General features: G+C 38.1%; 1 protein-coding gene across 2 annotated transcripts in view; it reads right to left on the minus strand.

Moving 5' to 3' along the window:
• Positions 1-27,428, minus strand: part of Mdfic2 (MyoD family inhibitor domain containing 2) — a 116,331-nt gene that overhangs the window by 39,518 nt on the left and 49,385 nt on the right. The window contains exon 2 of one of the 2 annotated variants that reach the window (XM_052174434.1): positions 11,715-11,729. The exons of the other annotated variant lie outside the window; for it this stretch is intronic. Coding sequence (XP_052030394.1) covers positions 11,715-11,729 — 15 coding nt within the window. The remainder of the gene's footprint in view (positions 1-11,714; positions 11,730-27,428) is intronic. 2 annotated transcript variants of the gene reach the window in all.

Raw genomic sequence — 27,428 nt, forward strand, 5'->3', positions numbered from 1 at the left:
AACTCAGTGACACTGGCAGGGTGACGTTTTCACCCCGAGGTGCCCCAATTGTATACTCAACACACTTGGAAGAATAAATATTGATCTGCTCTGGGCGGATGTGCACAGTGTGAAATGTTAATGCTTTTAAAGGCCGTTGGATGTACAACATAGCTATCATTATGACTGTTATTATAAGGTATAAAATCACAGCCAGTGTCTTGTCTGTACCCCTATCGTCATGATTACCCCCACATGTTGCTTGCCACAGTGTGTGAACCACTATGCATGAGACTGGGAACCTTGCTGTGGAGCTAAGCCAAAAGCATTGATCTTGAGACTACCCACAAGGAAGAAGAAGAAGATAATTTCAAGACATCAAGCCCCAGTATCTCGAGGCTGGGGATTTGCTCAGTGGGTAGAGCACTTGCCTAGCATGAACGAAATCCTGTGCACTGAATAAACTGAACACAGCTATAATTTCAGTACTTTGGAGGTAAAATCAGGAGTAACGGAAGTTCAAGGTCATACTTGACTACATAGTGAGTTTGAAGCCACTGTAGAATGTATGAGACACTGTCACAAAAACTCCTGAAGACTGCCCGTCTATCTCATGACCTCTACTCCTGCTACAGAGTTAGAAATTTTCCACTTATCTTCCTAGTGTGATTTATTCTTTGGTATAAAATGTTTTCGGGGCTGGAGAGATGGCTTGAAGTACTGACTATGCTCCCAGATGCCCTGAGTTCATCCAGCAGCACAAAATCATCTGTAACTCCAGTTTCAGGAGATCTGATGTCTGTTTCTGGCCTCTCCCAGGCATGCATAAAGTTTACATACATATACACATATAGGCAAAACATTTATATTCATAAAAACATGTTAATTTGTGAAAACATACATGCAGGTAACATTATACAAACTGAACAGACTTTATTTAGGCATACAGACACACAGAAGCTCTCTCTCTCTCTCTCTCTCTCTCTCTCTCACACACACACACACACACACACACACACACATGCACGCACGCACACAGACACCCTATACACATAGATTAATCAATTCCATTTGATCATGAAAATTCGCAATCTTAAACAAAGTTGGTAACTGTCTTTCACTTTGGCCAAATAGTTTCTGGATAGGGGACAGATATCTCAATCTTGATAATCCTTTCCTCCTTTACTAGAGTTGTTCTTTGTGTTGTGGTGACCCCCAACCATAAAATTGTATCATTGCTATGTTATAACTGTAATTTTGCTACTTTGCTGAATTTTTTTTTTCAGCATGGCCTCAGTCAATTCTTGGACTGAAGGCGGGTTTATTTTTTTCCAATCCACTTTTATACCAATTTGCTGTTCTGAATTTTAATATAAGGATCATGAATGCAGATGGTTTCAGGTGATCTCTGTGAGGTGATCCAAAGGGGTCATAACACACAGGTTAAGAACCACTGGGAGAAGGGTATCTAATCTTGTGATTCTCATATTTGGAAAATGATTTGGCACTTCATCCTGAAGAAACCTTCAAGTTTGCTCCTTTACCTTGTCTGGGCACACAGATCGGGCATCATGATTTAAAAATGTGGGGATGCCTCTGATGCAGAGTTGGGGTTGGGAGCTATTGTTCCCCCCATGAAGGAGTCTTAAAGTTCTTTGAGCTTCCTTTCATTCCTTTCAGAAGAGCAGAGCATCTTCCCTAAACGGACACCTTCCCCTAGGGCTTGCTCGGTAGCTTTTTGGTGTACTCTATTATCAGCCCACGTTCACCTGCTTCAGTCCCTCAGTCTCTAGATGCATAGCCTGACTATCATTATTGGACCAAATTTTTACTAGGCCATACTAGGAGGAAACCTTAGCACATATTCTTTTGGGATCCACTTAGTTCTTAAGCCTTCACAACTGCCTTCCCTCCAATCCAAATGAAATTGACCTTTTAAAATTTGAAGCTATGGCCAGTGTTTAACAAATTAATTAAAAAGACATAAATTAATGATTACAAAGCTGTGATCACCCAAACCAGTAGGTTTCTTTTTCTTTCTTTCTTTTATCTTTTCTTTTTTATTAAACCAATTTTTATTTTCTATGACATGGTCAGTGAGTCTCCTGTCTACCTTTTCCTCTAATATGGAAGACTTTTCTCCCCTTCTAGATATTTCTTCGGCCACTTTATAGCGACCATGTTGGCACCCAAATATGATTCTTAACCTTCCTAAGTGGTATTGCCTCATGGAGACTCCTTTATTCATTCATATACTAGTTACTTTTCTGCTGCTATGATAGAATACCTGGCAAAGCAATATAAAAGACAAAGGGCTTCTTACCACCACCACCCCACAGTTCTCAGGCACAATCCACTATAGTGAAGAAAAGAAAAGGAAAGGAAAGGAAAGGAAAGGAAAGGAAAGGAAAGGAAGGGAAGGGAAGGGAAGGGAAGGGAAGGGAAGGGAAGGGAAGGGAAGGGAAGGGAAGGGAAGAGAAGGGAAGGGAAAGGAAAGGAAAGGAAAGGAAGGGAAGGGAAAGGAAGGGAAAGGAAGGGAAAGGAAAGGAAAGGAAAGGAAAGGAAAGGAAAGGAAAGGAAAGGAAAGGAAAGGAAAGGAAAAGAAAAGAAATCATAGCAGCAGGATCATGAGACACTGAGTCACATGTTATCTGTGCTTAAAAAGCAGGGAGTGAAGAAAGTTAGTACTTAGCTCTTCCCCTTATTCTGTCCAGGACACCAGCCTGTGACAGCATGCCACAAAGTTATGGTTAGTTACTTTGCTTTAATTAATTCAATCTAAATAATCCCTCAAAGTACAAGAGCTAAATCCCTCCCAAGAATGCTCAGAGGTTCATCTTTTAGGTGATTCTAGATCCTGCCCACTTGATGATCTTAGCCATCTCAATCCATACAAAGAGAACAGTATAATTTTAAAGGTTGTGTATTTCTTGTCAAGTCAATGGTTGCTCAGTAAATATGATTGCCCCCACATACACTCCCACGCCCCCAAATAAGTCAGTTCTCCATGAGAATTTGCTGTATCACCCTCTCCTCACCCTCTCCATTACTCCTGCATGTTTGTTTGTTTGTATTTTAAAGAAACAAAATTCCACAATTCTGACCTCAAACCTATACAGTATTTGTTTAGCTCAGGGTTCTTGAAAATATTGGCTATGTATGAATGAGCAATGAATCATTCCCCAACCCCTAGAAGGCATACTTTTCCATAACTTTCTTTGGCGTCATCTCTGGAAGCATCTTGCCTTTCTACCTCCCCGCCCCCTATGGCCCTTCATCTTCACCCACTCACCCACAGGCTTCTCAGTGGCAATGACTGCCAAGCCTTAATTGGAAATACTCACATTTGTCATCTCCAGGCCTAAGTATTGTCTTCCAGATGATTCCCAAGATAGTATCTCTAAAGACAGATACTTGATGAGCTAAATTCCTTGTACATAAAACAAAAAAGACTATAATCTTCCCTTGATCCTTATCACTCATATGTGGAGTTTGCATATGAATTTGTCAATTATATTCATCTGTTGACTAGCCTTGAAGGAGCTCCACGTGCATGCTCATTTATTGGTGCTAAGATGATGCCATTTGTAAGCTGTTCTTTTCAATGCATATCTTAACGTATTAGCTACCTGCTGCGGTGACGAAAACAATATGCTTTTAATTTTAGAAGGCTCATGCTCCTTGCCCTGCCAGTCATATGCCATTACCTAAAGAGATAACTTTTATACATCTATGTGTGTATATGTATATATGTACATATGTCAAACCGGCAGCAGGCAGGTGCATTTTTTAGTGTATGTCAAATAACAATACCTCCACTTCACCCCACTTTTCTGTCTGAACCCACTGTCTGGAAGATAGCTTTGGCATTAGTTTGGGCTATGTCTTCCCAGGACTTCTACAGGTATCCACGAAAGCATACATGATTTTATTGCTTGATGTAAATGAAGCTATGCTATCCTTACTCTTGAGAAACTGGGTTTCCCCCACATAATATGTCCCTCAATTTTATACTTATAATATATATTTCATCTTTTAGAACTATTTTCTGCTAAACACAGTAAACCAGACTGTGGACAGACAGAGCTTTATAGGTGAGTGGTGTGGACTAGCTCTGTCCATGTCCTCTCTCTTTCAAATGCAATTCGGGAACCAAATTAAAATCATACTTCAAAATTTCCTGACGTGGTCTCGCCATGCAAGCCATTCTTTTCATTCTTTTTAGTGAGACTTCTACCCAGTCTCTGATGTCCCGCTATGATCATGGCATCCTGCTGTAATGCCTTTTTACCTGTGGAGCCCTTTGCTGTGCTACCTTGATCATTTATCCTTCTTCCTTCTCCATCCTTAGAGGACAGACGCTGAGGATAATTATACCCACTGAACTGAACCTATTGTCTTATGTGTATCTATTTTGCAAAAATATGTGAGACAATCTCTTGTTGTTTTAAATACCTATACGTGTAGGTTGGAAGTGCCTGAAAAGTAAAAATATATTCTGGAATGCTTTGAGTCAGAGCTATTGGTGATTATTTGTATCTGGTGCTATTGTAGCTTCTTTGTTAGACATGGCTATAGATAGAGAGTCCCTCCTTTACTAGGTCAGAAAAACTAGATGAACTCATCAGGATTTATAGGAGAGTTTAAATGGAGCAACATAATCTTAAAACAATGGGGGAAATTGAGTGATTATTTCTTGTTTGTTATTTATTTGTTCCTTGTTTGCAGTAGAATCTTGCCTTGTTCTGGATTCTAAAAATTACCCCTTTATCTAAACCGCGTGAGCATTGATGACTTCCCAAGGAAAAAGAAACAAACTGTACAGGAGGTTTAATCTTAATTAGTTTTTCTTACTCCATTTTCTTCCTGACTTTTTTATGCTTATTGAATTCTGTAAATTTAATTATTTAGCTTTTGCTTTATAACTCCTAAAATATCCAGAGTAGAAATGTTTAGTTTTGTGAAGGTATGCCAGAAACAAACTGCAAAGACGGTTCAAAATTAGACGCTGAATCTTAGAGTGGAATGCGTAGAGAGGACTAAACTGGCTGCTGTGGCCTGTGTTGACCTGCCTGTTGACTTTAAACAGTTCTCTTCAGTTTGCCTTAAGGAGAAGAAAGCAGATGCTGAGTCCACACCAGGTTAATCATCTTACTCATATCTTGTGCCCATCCTTGCCCAAATCTAGAGAGTAGTCACTTGAGTTTGATAGTCTGTTATTTCCCAGGTTCCTTCAGATATTAGTATAGTGGGAGCAGTACAAGGATGCCGACATGACCTCTCATTGCTTCTTCTCCCCCACACAGGATGCTGTGTGTATAATTTGGATGTCAACTTGATTTTCTTCTCAAAGTTCATTGTTGCGAAGTTTCTGTCTTAATAATGTATGTCTGAGACCACTATAATGGTTACTTTTTTCTTGCTGCTATAATCAAATACCTGACAAGAAGCAACTTTACAAAAGGAAGGGTTAAGTTTGGCTTCTAATTCAAGAGGACAAAATATATCATGGTTGGAGGCATGGCAAGCAATGGGTCACATATACAGTCAAGAAGGAGAAGAGTGTGACTATGAAATGGGACTGTACTATAAAACCTCCAGGCCTACCTCTGGGGAACCACTACTTACAGTGTGACCCTTCCTCCAAAAGGATCCACAACAGTTCAAAGAGCCGCAACAGCTGAGGTCCAGGTGTCTAGACATGTTCTCCTCTTGGAGACATTTCATATTCAAACCTCCACCTCAAAAGTGATTATTTTCTTAAGATAAGCTCTCTGCATTAGAGATTCAGGTATCAGACTCAAGCTCTGCTCCTTTTATTTCCCATACAAGAGCTCTGTAACTGTAAAGAATTATTTTATTTTTGTTCTAATTTCTACCTTCCTTTGTCAATAAAAAATGCAAGGGCTAACCCTGTCTAAAGATCAATGAGGCTCAAGTCTGCAGTGGATCAAGCACTCTTGAGTTGTTCAGGGCTCCCCAGTATTTTGCCCTCCCCTTAGCAGAGATCTGTAACCTTCTAATATAGTTATGTATCATATGTTGATGTTTTCTTCAGCTCACTGTCCCCATACAAGTTCAATGCCTGGGAAATAGCCAATCATCTGTAAATGCATTTTTACTAAATAAATGAAGCAACAAAATCAATTTACTATTATGTTAGGATATTACGTTATTTTCTTCCCCTTTTTTCCCCATGAGCAAATGAACCATCAGAGTGAGAGCAGATGACAGACGACAGCTCTGTTTTCTCTGATGAGGTGTAAAAGCAGGGCAGTGATAGGCCTGAATTACAGTGTGCTAGTCATTGATTTGGATGTAAAGAGTTCTCATTCTTTAGAGGCTCCAGATAAGCACAGTCAGTACCAATTCTTGGAAAGCAGGATCTTCATTCTCATGTGGAAGCTGGCCATTCTAGATGGCCACTGGTCTTCAGCTTCCAGGGCTTGGTGAGGGAGCCATTTTGGTGAGCATTCCCTATGAATGAAACCTTCCTTAATCTGCTTTTCTTATATTATGTCATCCTGGGAAACTGACAGGCTGTAACTAAGGCAGAAGCAAGCAGGAAAACAGGGGGGAATATCACCAAGTCTGTGGCCAAAGCAACAGAATTACTTTTTTTTCATCCCTTCACTGGTATTTGTGAAAGAGAAGTAAGCAAAGTGGATTTTTGTCTTTGTGTAGACAGCGGACAATAAAAATCAGGAGAACATATATTTTTGACTTCCTATTTTTTGGAGTTCTTTTGGAATTTGGACGCTAATTAAAAAATATGTGTTTCCTAGCCCTTCTTACTGTGAAAATCCTTGGCAATATAAACAGATGCACGGGTTGGATTTTCATTCTGACACCAGACTGTCTGAAATAATGGCTGGAAGGAAGTGTGAATTCTTTCGTTCCTCAAGCTTCAATTATAAGTACTTAATTTGTTTCTCTTTCTACTGCTGACTGGAGTCCCAATCTGTTTTATTTTTTCATCTGGCTAAAGCATGGTAGTTTCAGAAGCCCCTTGTTTGGAAAAGTTTATTTGGTATGTAGCAAATGAAACAAACTATAAGTAAGAATTATTGTCTCATGCCAGGGCTTATCACAGGGATGCAGCAATTAAGATATTAAGCAGTGTTCCAATTTTCAATAACAGTCTATCAGATGGCACTCTATGGATCTTTGAGAAATGGTTTGAAAGCACTGACTTATCTCTTGAAAGCCTGAACCATTTGCTATATGGTCCAAGTTAATAGCTCACTAATTCATCATTACTTTTCACAGTCAAATAAAATTTGGTTTTTAAAGGGGTAGTCATTGTTTATTACACATCAGAGACTTTGGCTAATACATTTTTAGCCTGTGATGTGTCTTTGGTCATCATGATGTCTACTAGGATGAGGTAGCACATGCAACGTATTAGCCAAGCACTGGTGGCATCCGTTCCTGGGAGTGAAGTAGTGTGGAAGAACTAGTGAGGGTGATCCATGTATACTGTCATCACGTTTTGATTTGCACCCTTCTCTATGGAAAAGTTTAGCTTTGTTTTTTAGAAAGTAAAAAGTAAAATTGATGCTAAGTCAATGATTCCAGGAGAGCACAGTAAACAGAATGAAGAACATGCTTTCATGCTTCTCCAGAGGTTTTTTCCTAAATATATCTGTCTATGCACTTAATGTTTCAAAGGGCTTTTATAAATTATATTGATGCCAAACTCTAAAATGTTTATGCTTCACTTGTAAATATGATGCAAGGTGTAAAGAAGGCTACAGTTGTAGTGCAGCAATTTTAAGCTGTTTTCTTCTCAAATGTGTTGTAATTGCATCTTTCCATTTTTGAGATTAGGGAAGTGGAGATTAATGGTGTTAAGCAACTTATACAAATTCATAGTAAAGAAGTAAACGGAAGGGTTTAGACCAGAAAGGATAGGCGTTCAGTCCTGTTTCCTCATTCCTTCATATGGTGGTTCTATTGTATTGGCTCTTTGCATTTAAGCTTTCCTAAAACCTATTTGTATTGAAAGCATTGTACCCATTTTATAGACAGAAAAAAATACTTTTGATTTTCTCTTCATAAAGTTCAGAAGTCAGTGAGATGGTTTTTGGAGCAAGGTCTGATTCTTATAACTTTGTTCTTTCTACCGTCATTATAGACTTCATAAGAACATGCGTTCAGAGCTGGTATTTAGTATCTAGGCCTATTAGATGATACCAACACTATTCTTCAGTGTGGAGTGACTGGATGCACCATCTTTTCTGGTGGGGAAAGTTAAGACAGTTTCCTGGTTAATAATGCATCCTGTGATTCTTGATGTGTTTACAATAGCAAGGGAAAGGATATGTTTTCCAATGGAAAAGTGTATGGTAGGATGGTGGTATGGTGGGACCTTGATTCCTAAGACACCTCATTCCCCCACTTCTTTTAAACAACACACCAAGATATTGGCCTCTACTTGATTTCTAAGGTCAATGTGACTGGGATAATTCTTCAGAAATTAGGGAAACAACACTACAGTGACATCATTGGTTGTTTTGGTAAAATGCATCTATGATTTTGTTATGAAAGCATTTCCTTTCCTTTGCAGGACAGTTGTTTTTGTGGTGAGGAATTTGAAATCTCAGTGCCACATGACCAGGTTTTGAGGCAGAAGCTTAGAAAAGCATGCTAGCTTCTAAGTTGTTTCCTGTTTTTCTTGGCCTCATTGCAATCCTTGCCAAAACTTGCCTCCTTCTCTGCTGCATTAGTAATGCAAAATGAAATTCATTGTGCCCATTATATCTGTTAAATGGTTTCCATTTTAACTCGAGAAAAATGTATTGACGTTCATGTGTTTGGCATGGGAACTGTGTATATCTATCGAGGATAGCAACTTGTCTGTTGGAATTACAGTGCATTATGTATAATGCTGCTTTTAGCCATGCATGTACATTTCCTGGAATCTTATTGTGTCAGGGCTTGGAAAGTTTACACAAGCATTGGTAATCTAATTTTTGTCTGGTGGGTGGGTGGCTGTGGAAATATGGAGTATTTGACATAGCAAATGTCTTGGCCATCTGTGCCAGGAAAGGGATGGCTGGTAGAGTGTCTAGTCAGGTAGGTAAAAAAAAAATAACCATCAAAATAACAGATTGGAAAAACATTGCCCCAGGCCTACCCTAAATATTAATTTCTCAAGAGCATGAAGATATAACAGTTATGTGACATTGTTTTCTTTTTTAGTTTAGTTTTGTTTTGTTTACATGATTCTACTTTAGCTTTCTCTTGTCTCTTACCCACAATCCTTCTCTAGATTGTACGGTTCTCTCCCTCCTTTGTCTTCTGCTGCACAGCCTTTGGCCCATGAAGGTCTTGTTAAGATCCCTAGAGGATTAGGAGCTCTGACATAATTTTCTTGCTGAGCCTTTTCATTGAGGATTTTTCAGGTGCTTTGCCTTAAAGATCTCTGAAACATCACCCATCAAGCCATAGGCTTCATATTCCTTTGTTCACTTTGAAATTGGGGCTGCATTTGGCTCAGTGGTCCTGGGGAGCTATATAAAGAATTGTGTTCTTTAACAGGCAAGAGGAAGATGCTGTGCCTTTTTCTCTGCCTCTCAAGTTCTTCAAGTACTGCTTACTGAGCTGCTAGTGACCTGTGATGTACTATTTTGATCTAGCTCTAAGAACATTCCAGCCATCTACTAAGGAAGGTTTTCTTAACATGGCCACTGTCAGCATTTGGGGCTGGATAATTTGGTCAGGGGTTAGGTATCAGGTTCTATAGCCTCTCTCTACTGTTAGATGCCAACAGTACTTTTTCCAATATTTCCAGATACTCCGTGTATGCCCTGGTGTATGGTGTGGTGTGATAAGTGCGCGCGGTGCGTGTGTGTGTGTGTGTGTGTGTGTGTGTGTGTGTGCGCGTGTGCGTGTGCGTGTGCATGCGTGTGTGTGTGTGTGTGTGTGTGCATGTGTGTGTGCGTGCATGTGTGTGTGTGTGAATTCTTCCCCAAGTGGAAATCACTGCCCTAAAGTCAGGTTGAAAGGCACAGCTGGACAGGAATTCCCATAAAAAACACAGAAGCCAGGCACTGCCAAGACAGTGTTCAGAGGGCTTTGTGTCTTGCAGGATGCATGGACAGACCCAGGAGAAAACACTGTGTCAACTGTCTATGGTTTCTTAGGCTTAGTAACAGTAGAGTTTAGGGTTGCCTTTTAACTGCCCTGCTTCTGATCTGCAATTATCTCCTTACCTTGTGATACATTTTATCTCTTGTCCTTGGCTCACACAAGGAAGATTCCAATTCTTCTCAGACTCATATCCTAACCACAATATCCCCAACAGTCTATGATATTATGCCCCCACTCTGTGCTCTTGTGGTCATCACTGGCTTGAATAGAGACAAGGTGTGTACTTATTTCTTTGATCCCCTTCAGAGCCAGCTAGGAGTAGTCCATTCTCTTCTGAGAACCAGTTTGAACAGGATGCATCCCTCTTCTGGAATGCACCACAATTAAGAATTAAAGTTGATCATGATGAATACTTGGGCTTCCAGTCTGGCAAGCCCAGATGCACCCAACCACTGTAGTGTAGACTTGTTGTTCATGGTTAGTTCTTTCCTGATGCTTCCTTGAGTGAGTTCCATTTATTATGTTTAACAGCAGTCCCACGAGCCTGTCAAAAGGCCATCCTGTTTGCTACTGAAATAGTAATTAATGTAACATGCAAACAAATGAGGTAATGCAACGCATTCGATAACATCAAGATGATTACTTTTTTCAGTGCTATGAAAGCCAGGGAAATATGCTAGGAAATCTATCTGATCAATATATGGGATGTAAAAAAGGGAGAGGAGACAAGATTGACTGATGAATGAAACAGAACTGCCACAAACAGGCTGACAGCCAGCTGTAAGTCTCTTTAGGGCAAATGCAATTAACTTAGAATAATAGACTCAAATGTGATAGTTAGAAATGCATTTTTATTAACAATCCTAGACTGAATCATTATGTTCTTGTTGATAAAATGGTCCTTAGATTGTGTGTGTGTGTGTGTATGTGTGTGCACACGCGTGCATATATGAACATGAACACACACATATTTGTCCCTACATTTATATCCAGTTTTCTCACATTCCTATGTGCTTTGCTTACAATTTGGGTGGAATAGTCAATTTTTAGAATAATGTACTTTCAAAAGGGAATTCATTCATAAATTGTCTCCAGGACTATAAATTCTGAATATTCTCCCAAATTACATATATAAAAATCATGCTACTTATCTAGAGCTATTAAACACAAAGCCAGTGAGCCTCGGTCCCAGCACTGCTGGTCCTTGGGGGATTTGGCATTGCAATCAGGGATTTACAGATTTCGTTCTGAAGAGGAGAAGTCATTACTAGAAACCTAAGCTCATTTCCTCTCCTTTAATAGCTATTTTAAATCATTCATTTAGAAAATACATTAACTATTTAGGGTACCAGCAATGTATTTCTCTTGGCGTCAAGTCTGCATTTTTAAAGATTTTTTTCTTTCTTTTTCCTTCCAAAATGATTTCCAAAGATGGAAATCGGGGGAGAGAGGAGACCCAATAAAATTTTGTTCATATGAAATTATTTTGGCTAGTATTTTCTTCCTTCGTCTTTTAAGACAAAACAGCTTAAAACTTTAACAAAATAGTTGAAAATCAGCTAAGTACTTTAATGTTGTAATTCTGATGTATGGAAAAGCACAGGGTCCTGAGGAAATTCTAAACTGGACTTTAAGTGCACTTAAATACCGATGTACTCTGTAAATGAATTTGTTAATAATTTAAATAGAAAACAGTTTAAATTCCGAACTACTTAATACTGATGCCGACCTTACCAAGAGAAAAGGTAACAACAGGAAAAAAGAGATGACAGTTAAAAATAAGTACTGAATTTCTGCAAAGAATTTAGAAGACAGAGTCTTGCATAACACTTTGCAAACTGCTTTATATATATTTTTTCAAATGCAAAATAAGGTTCCTCCAGTTATGTAATTGCTATTCATTCAAAGGACAGCAGAAAGGTTGACAGTTTAAAATGTGTTCTCCCTGTCACCAGCCAGTGTGTTTGCACCACTTTGTCGACTGATGCTGTTTAAAACAACCTCTGCAGAAGAGGGCTGCCAACCACCATTTAGGACACTGACTTTGTTATTAGCGTGGGTATGTTAGATCATCCTCTTGATCTTCCTGCCTGCTTTGTTCTTTTGATATGGCAGCACACTAAAATTGACAACAGCCTCCATTTACGTAACAATAACACGCATTGTTAAATACATATGTGTAGATAGGCAGCGAGCAAGCTCTTTTATTCCCGAGAGATAGCAAAGTTCACTATACACTATTAACACTGAGAGTGTATGAAGATATTCTGGGGAACAGAGAAACTATTAAAAAGTATTGACAGTGTCAAGAGTCTTAGAAAAATCATTATTGCTTCACATTTTGATACTTTTTTATACATTTACAGAAAAAGAATAAGGGTCATATTCTTGCTTATGCAGCAAAGCAGAGACGGTGTAGGACAGGAGACTATGCTGTCCTGTTCCTCGGTATCCCAGTTATTCTTCAATCTGCTGTGTTTCATAGAACACCGTATTATGAAGGCAAAGTTGAGAGTCTCAAGATGGGAGGATCATCAAATAAAAGTACAGAATATGCCGTCAAATTTGAACTTTTTCTTACCGACAAGTAGGTTCTTTAGTATAAAGATGCCTGGTGCCATGTATAGGGCTTAATACCGTGTTTAATAACAATCTAGTTATATCTAATGATATCTAAAGCATACTCAATGCTAAAAATGTATACATTGTTTTTTAAATTTTCATAAAGCTGCATATTTTGTGTTTAAACTGGTGAGCCAAGTAGGTAGAACATGGCAGCATACCTGTTGGAAGCTTGATTATAGAAGGAGACAAACCCTCCAGAGGGGCCCTGCCAGAGACTTACAAATACAGAGGCAGATGCTAGCAACCAACTATTGGACTGGGCATGGGGGCCCCAATGGAGGAGCTGGAGGGTGGTCCAAAAGAGCTGAAGGGGCTTACAGCCCCATGGAAGAACAATGATTTCGGTCACCCAGATGCCACAAGACTCCCAGGGACTGAACCATCAACCAAGGGGCACACATGGTTCCAGCCAAAAATGTGGCAGAGGAAGGCCTTGTTGGGCATCAGTGTGAGGAATGGTCCTTGGTCAGGTAAAGGCTCAAAAGAGGCCCCAATAAAAGGAAACTGAGGGTGGGGGAGGTGGGAGTGGTGTGTGTGTGGGGGGAGGGGCATATACATGGAGGCAGGGGAAGGGAGGAGGGGTTGTGGGCCTTTGGGGAGGGGGGAAATTGGGAAAGGTTTTACCATGGCAATGTAAATGAAGATATGAAGATGATATTAAAAAAAATGGAGACAAACACTGGGTGCTGTTGTATTCATTTTCTCTCTTTCCCTCTAAAGTCCTCTACCCTTACCTTCCCCGGACATGACAATGCTCCCCCTGTGACTTTATCTTCACTTCAGCATTCTCACAGTCAACATTTAGCACTGTTATCAGTAGGACGGAGCTAATATTTGATAGGAACAGTTGCAATTGTATCCCATGTGGAAAATTAGTGGTGTCCTTTTTAAGTCTGCTCTAAAAGGTAGACTCAAGAAATTTAATTATACCCTTGAATACTTCATATGTCTTCTTTATCATGTGATATATATGCTCTATTATATGAGTTACACATTGTCTAAAATGTATAGAATCTTTCACCCTGGGCTTCCTATTAATTTTGCATCATAAGTCCAAGCCATAATTCAATTGTATTATAAAATAATATATGACAGTATATCTCTTGTAAAACTCAGAATTTATGACCTGCCCGCTTACCTGTATCCAGTGTCTTCCTTCCCTAGTCATTATCATTGGCTTTATTCTGACTGTGCTTGTGCTTTGTAAAACATGCTTCTAAAATGATCAAAATAAGAGTCTAAAGCAAGTCAATGCAGTCTGTGCTTTTATCATTTGAAAGCTAGGAAGTTAAACGGCAAAGGAAAGGGGCTGATAGGCAAGGACCTATTATACTGAGGCCACAATATAGAGAACACTAAACCATAGGTTGTGACTTACAGTTTTCAGTGTAGAGTCTAACGAGATATACAAGCAAGCAAATGATTATGAAACATTATAATGAAAATATCATGGTTCTCTAGTATAAAATATAATATCATGCATCAACATGATACATTGGAAGGATCATTAAGAACAGATTGATTTGGCTGCAGTATAAGACTCCAATTGTAAGAAATTCCAGGAAATACAAATTGAGAAATCAATGCATCTTAACACTTAGAGAGTTGTAAGTCATTGGAAGGAGAGAATTCCAAGCAGGAAAGTACTTGTTCAAATTAACCATGAGCATGCTGGCAGCAGGAGAATGGGAGATCACTGTTGGGAATCCTGAAACCCATCATTCAACCAAAAGGAAACCAAGGAGCATAAAGAAACTTCATGGCTAATTGGAAATGGGTGGAATGAAAGATTTGCAAGAGTAGAGAACTGGAACTCAATGGCTTGACATTGGGGAAGATCAGTGGTTAAATCTGGTGGTTGAAATATTACAGAGGCTGGGGCTGCTATTTGATGGCAGAGTGCTTATGGGTGCAAGGTCTACACAACGAAAACATTGCAATGGCAAGACAAACAAAAAGGCACTATTGAGTAGAAGGTCACCCTGATCAATACAGCAAGCCTTTTGCTGACAGTCACCCACGTGACTCCAGGGAAAGGACATGGAGAGTAGAAGTGAATTGACTGGCCAGAAAATGGTCCAAGTAGTTCTATAGAAATCATTGCACGTGGCAGGCAGGCTCACTTCACCTTTTCCATTTAATCCAGTTTGGTCTGAAGAAGAAGGTCTCAAGCTTTGAGACTTCACATTTCATGATGTGATGAAACGATGAATAGAGCTAGGAAACAATGGAGTGGAGGAGGTTCTTTTTTTTTATTTTCTATTTACATTCCAAATGATTTTCCCTTTCCCGGTTCCCCCTCCCCATAAGTCCAATAAGCCCGCTTCCCTCTGCCCGTTCCCCAATCAGCCCCCTCCCACTTCTCTGTCCTGGTAATTCCCTACATTGCTGCATCAAGCCTTTCCAGGACCAAGGCCCTCTCCTTCCTTCTTCTTGGGAATCATTTGATATGTTAATTGTGTCTTGGGTATTCAGAGCTTCTGGACTAATATCTACTTATCAGTGAGTGCATTCCATGTGTGTTCTTTTGTGAATGGGTTACCTCACTTAGGATGATATTTCCCAGTTCCAATCATTTGCCTAAAAATTTCATGAATTTATTGTTTTTAATTGCTGAGTAGTATTCCATTGTGTAAATATACCACATTTTCTGTATCCATTTCTCCATTGAGGGACATCTAGGTTCTTTCCAGCTTCTGGCTATTATAAATAGGTCTGCTATGAACATAGTGGAGCACATATCCTTATTACATGCTGGGGAATCCTCTGGTTATATGCTCAGGAGTGGTATAGCAGGGTCCTCTGGAAGTATCATGCCCAGTTTTCTGAAGAACAGCCAGACTGATTTCCAGAGTGGTTGTACCAGCTTGCAATCCCAATAGCAGTGGAGGAGTGTTCTTCTTTCTCTACATCCTCACCAACACCTGCTGTCTCCTGAGTTTTTAATTTTAGCCATTCTGACTGGTGTGAGGTGAAATCTCAGGGTTGTTTTGATTTGCATTTCCCTAATGACTAATGATGTTGAACATTTCTTAAGGTGCTTCTCGGCCATTCAAAATTCTTCAGGTGAAAATTCTTTGTTTAGCTCTGTACCCCATTTTTAATAGGGTCTCTGGAGTCTCCCTTCTTGACTTATTTGTATATATTGGATATTAGCCCTCTGTTGGATGTAGGGTTGGTGAAAATCTTTTCTAAATTTGTTGGTTGCCGTTTTGTCCTTTTGACAGTGTCCTTTGCCTTACAGAAACTTTGTAATTTTATGAGGTCCCATTTACCAATTCTTGATCTTAGAGCATAAGCTATTGTTCTGGAATTTTTCTCCTATGCCCATGTGCACAATGCTCTTCCCCAGTTTCTTTTCTATTAGTTTGAGTGTGTCTGGTTTTATGTGGAGGTCCTTGATCCATTTGGAGTTGAGCTTAGTACAAGGAGATAAGAATGGATCGATTTGCATTCTTCTGCATGCTGACCTCCAGTTGAACCAGCACCATTTGTTGAAAACGCTATCTTTTTTTCCACTGGATATTTTCAGCTTCTTTGTTGAAGATCAAGCGATCATAGGTGTGTGGGTTCATTTCTGGGTCTACAATCCTATTCCATTGATCCACTTGCCTGTCACTGTACTGATACCATGCAGTTTTTTAACACTATTGCTCTGTAGTACTGCTTGAGATCCGGGATACTGATTACCCCAGAAGTTCTTTTACTGTTGGGAATAGTTTTAGCTGTCCTGTATTTTTTTTTTTATTCCAGATGAATTTGAGAATTGTTCTTTCTAACGCTATGAAGAACTGAGTTGGGATTTTGATGGAGATTGCATTGAATCTGTATAAAAATGGCAAGATGGCCATTTTTACTGTATTAATCCTGCCAATCCATGAGCATGGAAGATTTTTCCATTTTCTGAGGTCTTCTTTAATTTCCTTCTTCAGAGACCTGAAGTTCTTGTTATACAGATCTTTCACTTGATTGGTTAGAGTCACACCAAGATACTTTATATTGTTTGTAGCTATTGTGAAGGATGTCATTTCCCTAATTTCTTTCTCAGCCTGCTTATTCTTTGAGTATAGGAAGGCTACTGATTTGCTTGAGTTGATTTTATATCCAGTAGAGGCGACTCTTAATCAAGTCCCACTAACCACAGAGTGCTTCATGTTATATACCCATGGCAGGCTTCATACTTAGCCCGCTTGCGTGCGTGTGTGCATGCGCATGTATGTGTGTGTTTGTATGTGTGTGTATATTTGGATCAACATGAACAAGAAGTTATTTTTATAAGTGAGACGTGTCAAATGATGCATCTGGTAACATGTTGTCATACAAGAGCCTTGTGTCTTTCGAATGAAACCAAAATCTAATCAGCTTGTTGCTTCTAATCTTACTGCCGCCTTCCTTGTAGTTATAATATGGAGCCATACAAGGGGCAATGTGCGAGAAGGAGCCCATGCAAGCATGAGTCTTGGTTTGGATGCAACTAACAAAACAGACAGATGTTGCCATCGCTGTTAATACTACAGTGGAGAGCAGAATTTAATATTCATCTCCTCTATACATCTTCCTAATTCCAATCCTATTCCTCTCCTTCCTTCAAAGTTCCCTGTGGTTCTAAGTAGACTTGCTTTTCTCAACATATCCCAGGTGCCTTTTCTCAACATATCCTGTTGTGGAAATGCAAAGAAATGTGTTGTGCTTGGTTTGAGGAGTGCAACCAATCAAGGGAAACCATTCTCCATGAACCCCCCCCTCCTTTCCATTTTTTTGGATGATGGTGAGATATTAGAATGGCATGAAGCCTGTTTGCTCTCTGCTGTATTTATTTTGTTAAGATTAGAGTTGCTAAGCTACGGTAGTTATTCCAAATTGTAGCCACAAATGCCAGTGGTCATAAAACAAAGTACTAAAATTCCTTTATTTGCTAAGGCTAATAAAAAAATTCTTGAGGAGGTGAGGGAGTTTTCTGGCAAAAAAAATAAAAAAAAATAAAAATAAAGAACAGCACACCAAAGTGTGCTGTACTATAGAGTACATAATTAGATCCACACGTCTAGCTGATGCTATTTTGTTTAAAAATCTAGAGAGATGTTCTAATTCTGGGCTGTTTATGAATTATTGGTTTAAACAAAAAGAATGATCAGGTTGTATAATTTTTATGTCTCCTCTTCTATTTAGTGGTTATTTCTTTTATTTCTTTTTTCTTTTTTTGGTCTGGTCTTTACTATTTTTTCCACATTGAATAAACAGTTTGCCGAATGATTTGGATATTTAATGTTCTCTTCCATTTACATGAGTTGGAGCCATTGGTTCTCCTAATCATCCACAGGAAAAGTATTAAATCTGTGTAGTACTGTTCACTCTATTGTCTGCACAAATTGGTAAATTAATTCTAACTCCACTATCATTAATAGCATTTTTAGATAATGAAAACAGAGCCATACCAGTGTTTTAGCTTTATTATGATTAACATTTTGATAATTTTATTTTTCTTCATAATAAATCATAATTTTAAAAACTCAAAATTCTTTGCAAACCAAATTTTAATTAACTCCAGGACATTTCTTTGAGCTTGTAAGTAAATATTTTTAAGTAATACTTAAAAGAAAAACCATTAAATGATTTGGGTAGGAAAATAGTTCCTGAGCAGCCAGCTTGGCAAGAGTGGACTCAGTGAACGTGTGTAATTTCAAATTACTGTATGTTTTTATTCCACAAAAAATTCCAACTTCCCCACAACACTTCAAATACTAATACCCAAACTTTCCACTGGCGAATCCTTTGTTTGTCCTGGAAGCATCTTACATTTTGGGACCAAGAAAATACTGTGCTCCCTTTGGATTTATAGACATAAACATATGTACTTCTTCCTCAGCACACAGTTCTTTCCAGGGAAAGCCAGGTTTAATGGGCAGATTTTCAAATAATAAGCTTCCATCAAAAGGAAGTAGGATATTCAGCTGAGAGAAAAAAAAGTATTCCTCAATAAAACTTAATCTATGTACCCAAAGATGGGTTATGAAGCAATGGCATGCCAGTGTGATTTGATTAAAAGTAATATCCTGTGAAATCATCATTGAAATGCCTGTCCAGAGGGACTTCGAGTATATGCTGTGCACTGTGAAATTGTATTCATTAAGCCAAACTTGCAATGCCCAGTGGAGTCCTTCTCTACAACAAGCTTGTAGTTAATTGTTATTCCATTAGACAAATTGCAGAAAGGTGGTTTCTCCCCACATCACTGGAGACAAAGTGACTCTTCATGCTCTGTGGTTATGACTGTCTCTGCATTTTCAGACGCCAGTGTATTGTAGGATTTCATTTCTGACATCTGAATTCTAGGAACTTATGGTCTACAAGGTGAAGTGATTGAATATGGTTGTCAGCTTTCATGGTCTGCTTTGATTGTTAATCTCTGCCTTAGTGATAAGGATTTATATCTGACTTGTATCTCGTCTGACTAGATATGATAAGGTATAAGGTTGTAGGTCTGCAAGGTCTCCTTCTATTTACCCAGGAGAGTGCAATGGGATTTATCATCTGAAACTTTTCTCTCTTTAACTAGTATCATACATGCATGTCTGTGCTCTGGCCTCGTGGTGGTAGAGAATGCATATCCATGCTTGTTTTAGGAGGGATAATGGCTAGACATGACAGGGACAGGGACAAGAACAGTTGCTTCAGCATCTTGCACTGAGAGTTGCATATCTAAGTAGACATTGGTCCAAGAGAGATGGACATCTAAAGGTAATATACATACAGTACTTACTGTTCTAAATCCTATTGTATATGACCCACATCAGCCAAATTGTAGTTACTCCACAGAAATGCAAGCAAGAAAGAAATAAATATTGTCACTTCCCATCGATGTGCAGGGATAATAAAATTGATATAGGTTGTTTAATTTTAGTTTCCTTATCTAACTGCATTTGAAGTTTTGTTTCTGAGGATGGAGGTACAAACCACCTTTTGCAGTGTCTCTGACAGAGCTCCAATTATCTGAAGGATGGAGGGGACTGAGGTTTCATAAGTAGGGAAGTAAAGGGAATTATATATTATTAATTGTCTTTCAAGACTGTAGTGGTTTGTGTGAGAATGGTTCTCTTAGGCTCATATGTATGAATGCTTGGTCCCCAGTTGGTAGGATTATTTGGGAAGGATTAAGAGGTGTGGTTTTGGGGAGACGTGTCACTGAGAATGGGCTTTGAGGTTTCAAAAAACCTGTACCATTGCCAGTTAACTGTCTTTGCCTCATATTGTAGATCGAGACAAAAATTCTCAAATACTATTTTAGTGCCATTGTTGACTGCTTACTGACTTACTACCAGGTTCCCTCCATGACAGCCATGGTCCCCAACCCTTTGGAACCATGAGCTCCAAATTAGATGCTTTCTTTTGTAAATTGCCTCTGTCTCAGTGTTTAGCCATAGCTATTGAAAAGTAACGAAAGCAAACACTACACTAGCTATGAGGTCACAGTTTGACTTTGGTTCATACATAACTAAAAACCTTCACTAAAGTAATAAATTGATAAATAATTAATAAAACAATTTTAATTGGTGAATTGAACACAACAGCATTTTTATGTGTAGTCTCAGTAGAAAATACACATCACACAGAGTATGAGAAGTGCATTACTTGTTTAACTTTACTTTGTATATAAACTTTTATATAATAGTTTATATATATATATATATATATAAACTGTTACATTCATATTTACTACAATTCTCATCTTCCATGTGCTGTCTATGTGTTACTATGTGTTGTCATTTTCTAGAAAGACATAACCACGTCCCACAAGCCTGTCACTCATGACACTTCATGTGTACTGATGTATGACCGCAAATTATCTTTTGGTGGTTGGAGGTTAAGGGAAAGAATTTCCCTGGGGAATATAAGCTATTGTAGAAATAGCTGTCAATATTGATCTATGTGGCTAAGTTTGAGAGGATGGTAGTTAGAAACTTAATTCAACTTAGGCTTACAGTGTCAAACTTAAGGGTATTCAAACAAACAATATAAGTCAATAAAGCTGGGCAGATGTGCTAACTAGTCTGATGTGAACTTGACGCACAATCTAGAGCTATCTGAAAGGAGGGACACTCAATTGAGAAAATGCTTCCATAGGATGAAACTGTAGAGCATTTTCTCAATTAGTGATCAATGGGACAGGGCCCAGCCCATTGTGGGTGGGACCATCCCTGGGCTGGTGGTCCTGGGTTCTGTAAGACAACAAGCTGAACTAGTCAGCGCCCCTCCATGGCCTCTGCCTCAGCTCCTTCCTCCAGGTTTCTGCCCTGCTTTTAAGTTCCTGTCCTAATTTCCTTCGATGATAAAAAGCAATATGAAAGTGTAATGCAAATAAATCCTTTCCTCCCCAACTTGCTGTTTGGTCATAATGTTTCATCTCAGCTACAGAAAGCCTAACTAAGAAAGCAAGCTATCAGAATGGAATGGCTGTGGTAAGCAGAGAGCAAGTGTTCCAGTTCTAAGGGGGAGCTCTTTGGTTCCGTATAGTTTTGCTATTCAGGGCTGTATTGCCTTTTGATTATTAAAGAAAAAGAAAAATAATTTCTGAACCCCTACTATATTTACTGGCTCCAGCAATATGATAAAACAAAGGAAAGCACAAACAAACAAACCATATGAATGAGAGAGAGAGAGAGAGAGAGAGAGAGAGAGAGAGAGAGAGAGAGAGAGAGAGAGAGATTTACCACGAGCTAACTGCTAAGAAAGAAAGGCTACACAGTGCGGAAGTGAGAAGTGATGTTTTAGCAGGTAACAGAGCCAGTCAGTACAAAGATGGTAAATTTACAGAGTGAGCCATGGGTGGGGTGGGGAAGCCTAGAGAAGGGACCGGATGGGGTGAAGGGTGGTCAGACCTGAGGGAATGCGAAACTAACCAGAGCCTCAGAGGCCTTAGAGGGATGCACTCACGGTGCTTCCTTCACATCTACACTTTAAAGGTAAATAAAAAATATATCAATAAAAAAAAATAAAGGTAGCCTCTGCCTGCCAAGACTAGGCCCAGTTTATTATGGCCTTTGAACTCCCTGTATCACATAAACCTAAGTTAAAAATCTCTATTCCAGAAAGTAAAAATATTACATATATTAAAGATTGTCAGTCATTTCTACGAACATAACAAAATCCTGAATATGTTCTGTTTTGGTCATTAGCTTAATATCCAGAGGTCATCAGAATAAAAGTGAGGGGTTAACACATTCAGGAGTAAATTAATAATGAATCTGCATAGTTTGACTCAAATCGGAGTTACTTAGTACTCATATTCATATTTTTATTACTGTTTTCAGAACATTAACATTTCTGAGTAATTGTACACAACAAAATCCAGTTCCAATTGCTTCAAAATGTATGCTAACTAGTGCTGATAAAACATTAGTGTCAACTGTGTGATTTTTAGCAGCTAGAAAGTCTATATTTAAATGTTCTTGAATTAATGGACAAATTAAAGTCATACTTTAAGACTACTTAAAAGAATTTTTAAAAACGTTCAACCCCAAATATTCTAAAATTGCTTATTTTTATTCAATCTGTGTAATTGTTCTCAATTATTATTTTGTTTTTGTGCAAGTTATCCATTATTATAAGCAGGTATGAATAGGAGCTAAATAACATAATTCATCTTAGATATAAATCAGCTTTCCTTACACAGAATTTTTGACAAAATTAGTTTTCACTTAGAAACCCTTTGGAACAACAAATTCACATCTAGTTAATAGTGAAATAGCAGAGGTAATCAGGATGTATATATACATATATGTATGTATATATATATATAAATTGCAAAATAAAAAGACAATTTCCATCTTTGCAATCAAGAATGAACAAGACTCTTATTGCTGAACTTAATCAGAGAGTAGAAAAAGGACACGATTTTTTTCCACATTCTGCAATGGAAAGAAGAAACAGAGGAAGACGTAGACTCCCTCTTTAGCAATATTCAATCACTTTTCCAGGGCAGTTCAGTTCTTGGTAGTTTTGTGTACATTACTTTGGCTGTGGCTTTTACACACAGAGCATCTCTAAGTTTTACTTAACGGGGTGGAAGCTTCTTGCTTGTAATACTTCTTTTTCCAGCACAGTTCTTCCCTTAATGACTTCTTCATGTTGCTACTATGGATCAGTAACAATGTGCTAAACCTACAGTAAGTGGGTGATCATTTTGATCATGTCATATAATTTGATAATAATAATATTAAGAAGGTGGTATACAAGTTTAAAAGTAGGCACATAAGTGACAGATATGATTACATAAAAGGTGTGAAATTTAATTAATAAAATTAGTAAATGATAAAAATCTTCTGGTTTTTTGATATCAAGGATGTTGAGCTACATTATCCTCTTAAGTCCCCCACCCAAAACAAAAAGATAAGTGATTAGTAAATGACAGGATAAAAGGAGATTGAACTCTTGGCAGGGTTTTTTTCTTTTACGCTTTCTTTTTGTCAAATAGTTTTTATGAAGAAACATTTGGGAATTTAGATGCATTACAAGCACACATTGAAAAGGGCCAAGGACAATCCAGGCATGTGTCTGATATTTGGGCCCTGGTAAGAAGATGTGAAGTAAACATGGTTGTCCTTCATTCAGCACTCTATAAAGAGATCTGTTCTTCAAGTTTATGGATCCTCTAAATGCTGGAAATTGGAAACAATCAAAGTACATGAATTGATGGAAGCTTCCATTATATGAGATATACTTTAATTTAGACATAATGGTTATATATAACCTGAGGATTCTGGACATTTTATGAAAAAGAATTGTAGCCCCACAGTGAACTTGGAAGTGTTTTACAAAATATAATTAAAAGTCAGACCCTGCTGCTTCTCACCTTTTCTATAATCAAAGCAAAGTATAAAAAATACTCCCTAAAGTTATTTTAATACACTTAGAAATAATTTGAGAAAATTCAAAGTTTTAGGAATAAGAATTTAGAAAGTGAAACAATTTATTTTTCCTCATGGGTAGGAATGCTTTTTTAAGTGACTTCTCTTTAGCTCAGACAAAAGTGCTAAAGTATTAGTTATATTGTAGAATGTTTGTGACAGCAAAATAGAGTCATATTCTCTGAATCATGAGAACATTTATTTATGCATAATGTTTTCTGAGTTATATGGAAATATATAGAGCTCTTATTTGAAAAGCATGGTTTTTCTGAGCAGTGGTGGCGCATGCCTTTAATCCAAGTACTTGGGAGGCAGAGGCAGGTGGATTTCTGAGTTCAAGGCCAGCCTGGTCTACAGAGTGAGTTCCAGAACAGCCAGGGCTATACAGAGAAACCCTGTCTCAAAAAAACAAAACAAAACACCAAAAAAAAAAAAAGCATGGGTTTACATTTTTAAATCAACTCTCAGTCTGAGGATCCATTTCATAAGCTTTTGAGGGGGTCCTTTAAAATACAATGTAATCTGTAAATGGAAATTAATAAAGTGTGCATTCCAAATTCTAAATTAGGAATATATGGTAGTTCTTCAGATATCAGGAGTCAATTGTCACTAAGATCTTCAAAATATGTTAACCAATAAACCAGAAAGTTTGTGAATATATTATTGAAATATCTGAAAACCCAACATTTTCAGCTTCATCAGTGAATTCAACAATGTATTATATAGAAACGCATACATTTGTGTCTGTCTTTTCTAGCTACAAAGAGAAATAATAGAAATAGTCAAGGGTATTTGTCTTCCAGGTTTTTCTGTGAGAAATTCCTCGAAGGCTTATTTACTGACAAGAGCTTTTAGAACATGCTTATCATACTGATGTAAGTTGAAGTGGGTGGGCCATTTTTCTTAGGTCTGTAACTAGGAAGTTACATAAACTGTAGATAATGAAATTCGGATTTGTACATGATTTTCAGTTCTATGAGAAGCTCAAGGAGAAGGCAGAGTATGGTCTATGCAAAAGAGAGGAAGAATGCAAGAGCAGTGGTATGAAGGACAGTCAGGCTGATTTTAAGAAAATACCAGACATGGTGGGTGTCATGATGAACATCAGAATCAGGGCCCGGGATTCATGGAAGAGTAAGCTAGCACGCTCCCCCAAATGTAATATCATAACACGTACCATGATGTAGTCAGGGGGAGTTGGTGTTTTATCGTTTGACCTTCCCAGGATCCTTCTGAGTACCAAGGAGATTGGCAAATAAAAAAGGAAATAACACACAGTCACAGAAAATACAAATTACTTCCAAGTAGATTTAATAAGGGGTGTACAAAAATACACAAAATGTTGAAAAGAGAAGTTTAAAACTATATAAGTGAATGAGCACATATATTTTGCTCATGGACTGAAAAATAAGTGAATAGAGATATATACTATGTTCATATATTGGAAACTATAACACAAGCAATATGACATTCCTTTACAAATGACCTATGGAGTCAATGAAATGCTTTATAAAAGCAAGAAGCTTGCATCTCTAATGGACCTCCATAAACCAACATTCAACAACAAAGAAGTATTTTATTACTTGTACACAACTATTTTCCCAGACAAATTTTTGTCAGCTCAGCTGTGCCTGCTTACAGAATATCACAATAATTGGCAACCTTCCTTTGCAGAAGAAAAGATAAGAGGGTCATAGGATCCTCAGCCAAGTGTTCATCCACTCCTCCCAGCCAGTTAGTTGTATGAAAGTTTGTTCTAATTATACAAGGGCTCAGGGAGAGGGCAGATCATATAGGTGGGGAAGGATGAGAAGGAACCCATCTATACAGCCATGGGAGAGTCATCCTCCTGTGTTAAGTTCACCCACACTCTTGCCTATAGCTATTCACCTCTGCTCTGTAAGGATGTCTAATAAACTCCCTGGATTCCTGCAGTGAACTTTGGTGAAATTGTGTGCTGTTTGTTGTTGTTATATTAAGCATAGGAATAGGCATTTTTATGTCTCCCACAGGGAAGGAATTTTAGCAACATTACCTGATTTTAAGGTTTGCAATGACCCACAACATTACAATTTTCTCTCTCAATCTCCATAGTTCTGGAATTAGTAGAATGGCACCATACCCAACTCGTGGGATAGGTACAAAGACGGACATCAAGGTTACAACTAGAGTTCAGAAGTAAGTGCACACCCATACTTGATTACATCTATTCATGAGTAGTTTGGGTTTTCTGTGACACTGTATGTTATTCATAACTTATTCTCCACTTCTGTCCCCTTCCCACTTCCTGTCCTTCCCTCTGCGATTACCTTATTCTCTTTTAGAGACTTGATCACCTATACAGTTATGTCTTTTGATGGACTTTGTTAAAGATCATGATCCAGGAGTCAATTGACAAAGGTACCACAAGCAGTTAACTAGCAGACATGTGTAGTTTTTCAGACATTACAAAAATGTCCAGCTTTTCATAATGAACAATTAAGTAAGCCTCGACTTCAGCATCAAAAAAAAAAACAAAACAAAACAAAACAACACCTCACTGGTCAAGTCAGTTGATGAAGAGAACATTGATTCTTTTCAAATGAAGAAACACAGATCAGAATAATATTTTAAAATATTTTATGTCATAACTCATCCCCCATTATACTGAAAATCAATTTTTAAAAAAATTAGACACTATGCAGTCAAAGCTTTACATATCAGTTACAAATTGAAATATGTTTGGCAAGGCAGAATCTTTATAGAATTAGCTGAAAATAGGGACAGACACTTATTTAACTAATAAAATATAAAACTGGATGTATGCGGAATGCTGACAGCAGGGGATGGCTCCGTTGTTAATTATCAGTCTTTTCTTTAATTGTAGGAACATTCTCCAACAGTGAAACTTTGATTTTTATAATTAGAATTCAACCATCACTTTGTGAAACTGCTAAAGAAGAAAATTGGATGAGGTACAGCAGAGAAAGGTTGTGGATTCTTTGTGCGCTCACTAGGCCAAAGAGGTGTTATCCTATCTGTTGGCCACTTGAAAACCCTCAGTGGCTTTGCCTCATTTTTGGTTCATATTGTGTGCTTCCTAGGATGGCGGAACCCTCTACCCTGTGTGGCCCTTTGTTTATGTCTAATCCTTTTTGTAATTCTTCTGGTGATGCTTTGGGAAGTTGTGAAATCTTTAAGAAGTTAGGCCTGGCCTAGAAGTCGGTCACTCGAGTGGGCCTCTAAAGGTTATATAGATTGTCTGGACATGGGCTTTCTGCACAAGGTCTCTGCCATGATAAGAAGTCTCTTTTTAAGATTCCCACTTCTATGCCGCAACCCAGAGATTACCCTTAAACAAATGGCTTGGACACTAGAATGATAGTTCTTGTTTTCTTTGACTTCAGAGTCACAATCCTTTTTCTTATCACCAAATGTCATTTTAGGCTGATTATTTAATATATTGTGTCCAGTTTAGGAGTTTTTAAATTGTATCAAGATGATTTAGTCTCTTTTGCCTGTGACTGGAAACAGTGATTTCACCATGAACTCCCATACTTTTTTTCAATTATATAAAAGATATTGTGGCTACCGTTATCACTTTTTAGCTTATAATTTTTTCAAAGAGTACTAGTTATAGATAATTAATATGTGAATATTTAAAATGTAGCATAGAAGTTGCATTTTCCCTCTTGTTTTGGAAATACAGATTGTTTAAGAAATAACGGTTATGGCCATGAGTTGAACAGCTCTCAATCATCTTGATCATTGATTCACCTTGTTGGCGTTGGCTTTCTACTTCTAGAGCTTAGATAAGTTTCCATAGTATGCATGAAGTCCATGGTG

The sequence above is a fragment of the Apodemus sylvaticus genome, chromosome 2 (assembly GCF_947179515.1).
Source record: "Apodemus sylvaticus chromosome 2, mApoSyl1.1, whole genome shotgun sequence".
In the NCBI taxonomy this organism is placed as follows: Eukaryota; Metazoa; Chordata; class Mammalia; order Rodentia; family Muridae; genus Apodemus; species Apodemus sylvaticus.